At 46.7% G+C, this 1,637-nt stretch overlaps 1 protein-coding gene across 1 annotated transcript; it reads right to left on the reverse strand.

The window, feature by feature from the left end:
• Window positions 1–6: 6 nt before the first annotated feature.
• LOC121813979 lies at window positions 7–1,631 on the reverse strand. Its single transcript, XM_042217972.1, has 2 exons — window positions 304–1,631; window positions 7–219 (listed from the first exon to the last, which is right to left on the reverse strand). Exon 1 carries the CDS (start codon window positions 1,586–1,588, stop codon window positions 572–574), a length of 1,017 nt encoding a protein of 338 aa, XP_042073906.1. The 5' UTR covers window positions 1,589–1,631; the 3' UTR covers window positions 7–219; window positions 304–571.
• Window positions 1,632–1,637: the final 6 nt, after the last annotated feature.

Below are 1,637 nucleotides of genomic sequence, written 5' to 3' on the forward strand. Positions count from 1 at the left end.
AGCAGTGTGCTTAATTTCTCCACACTATAGGCCTATTCGTGAGAGAGAAATGCACTAAAAATTACCCTCTAGATTACTTTAAACTCACAGTGAACTGACAAAAATTAGCTTTAGAGCAGCTAGGAACATGTTGCTCACCATTGCTCTGTTTTACAAAAGCCCAACACACACTGGCGTTGGAATTGCAGCAGCTCTCCGGATGAAAGGTGAGTGGTTAGCCTGTGAGACACAGAGCTAGCATTAGCATGATCGCGACGGTAAGTCTCTACAAGTTTTTTCCCATCAGAATAACACTCGTCTTACCGACGTTGCCTCTCTCCTTCATCCAGCCACTCGACTCCGGACTTCCAGCAGGTAAGTAGGCTGGCTTTCCTTCCTCTCAATCCTGAGTTTTTCCTCTCTTTTGTCCGTGGATTTCTCGGTTTGAGTAGCAGATGCCTCCACTCCTCTTGCTGAGATGAGAAAACCCGGGAGCACCATGCACCTTCACCTTCACCTCACTTCCTGGCTGACAGGGTCAATGCGGCCTGGGTAGGCTCTGATTGGTCGCTGAGCTAGGTGCATTCAATGGTCATAGGAAATATGACGTTTTGTTGATGTGGACAGTTAATATAAAGAGAATAAATATGATTTTTTTTGATTTTGCTGCAGTGATCAGTGGATTGCCTAGCTCCGTATAGTCAAGCCGTCGTGGCGGACGACGGTTTCTCTCAGATCTCCTTACAGAATCATTTGTATCCATGTTTTCCCTTGTATCCACTGGGACTATCTCCTCCAATCTCTCCTCAGGATTCGCACCTCTGGTGCCAGCCTCCTGAAATGGAAGTTGCCTTTCTTGGACGTCTGGGTCATCAACAGGTGAGTCATTTTCAGTTAAGGTTATTTCATCCACTTGTTCGGTCGGTGTGACTCCATTGGTAGATAAGTACTCAGTATCATCTGTAGTACTGTTAGGCATATCAGGTATGTTGCCAAAACCAGATTGGCTGTCAAAAACAGGTGGGTTGTCAATATCAGGAACATTTACAGGACTCTCACTCACTGTGTGGACAGGGGAACTCAACCAAACAGGAATGAGCAAATCATCTTCTTCGTCTGAGGAGTTCTCTTCCTCTAGCGCTGGATTTGCACGGGTTCTTGGCCTGTGTGACACTGGCTTCTGGACATGCTCACTGCTTTCCTCCACAGGTAGGTAGCCACATGGTAGCAACAGATCCCGGTGTAGTGTTCTTAGGGGACCATCTTTGTTTTCAGGCTTAACTGTATATACTGGGAGGTTGCCTGCCCTTCTCACCACTACATGCACGGTGTGTTCCCACTTGTCTGAAATCTTATGTTTGCCCCGGATACGGACATTCCTGACCAATACCCGATCTCCAGCTTCCAAGTCTGAGGCAGTTACATGTCTGTCAAACCTCATTTTGTTCTTGTGAGCTATCTTTGCAGCCTTGTCCATAGCTAACTTGTAGCTTTCTTTGAGACGTGACTTGAGTTTTTGCACATATTCAGAGTGAGATGAGTGTTGTTCCTCTTGCACTGGCAGGTTGAATGCAAGGTCAACTGGCAACCGAGGTTGGCGTCCGAACATCAGTTCGTACGGGGTGAAACCAGTCACTTCATTCCTGGTGCAGTTATAA

The sequence above is a fragment of the Haplochromis burtoni genome, unplaced genomic scaffold, assembly GCF_018398535.1.
Source record: "Haplochromis burtoni strain Fernald_Lab_line unplaced genomic scaffold, NCSU_Asbu1 Contig_4271, whole genome shotgun sequence".
Lineage (NCBI taxonomy): Eukaryota > Metazoa > Chordata > Actinopteri > Cichliformes > Cichlidae > Haplochromis > Haplochromis burtoni.

Bases quoted from the DNA above. Each gene is read 5' to 3' on its own strand.
- LOC121813979 (XM_042217972.1), bottom strand. From the start codon at position 1,588: ATGTTCGGACGCCAACCTCGGTTGCCAGTTGACCTTGCATTCAACCTG.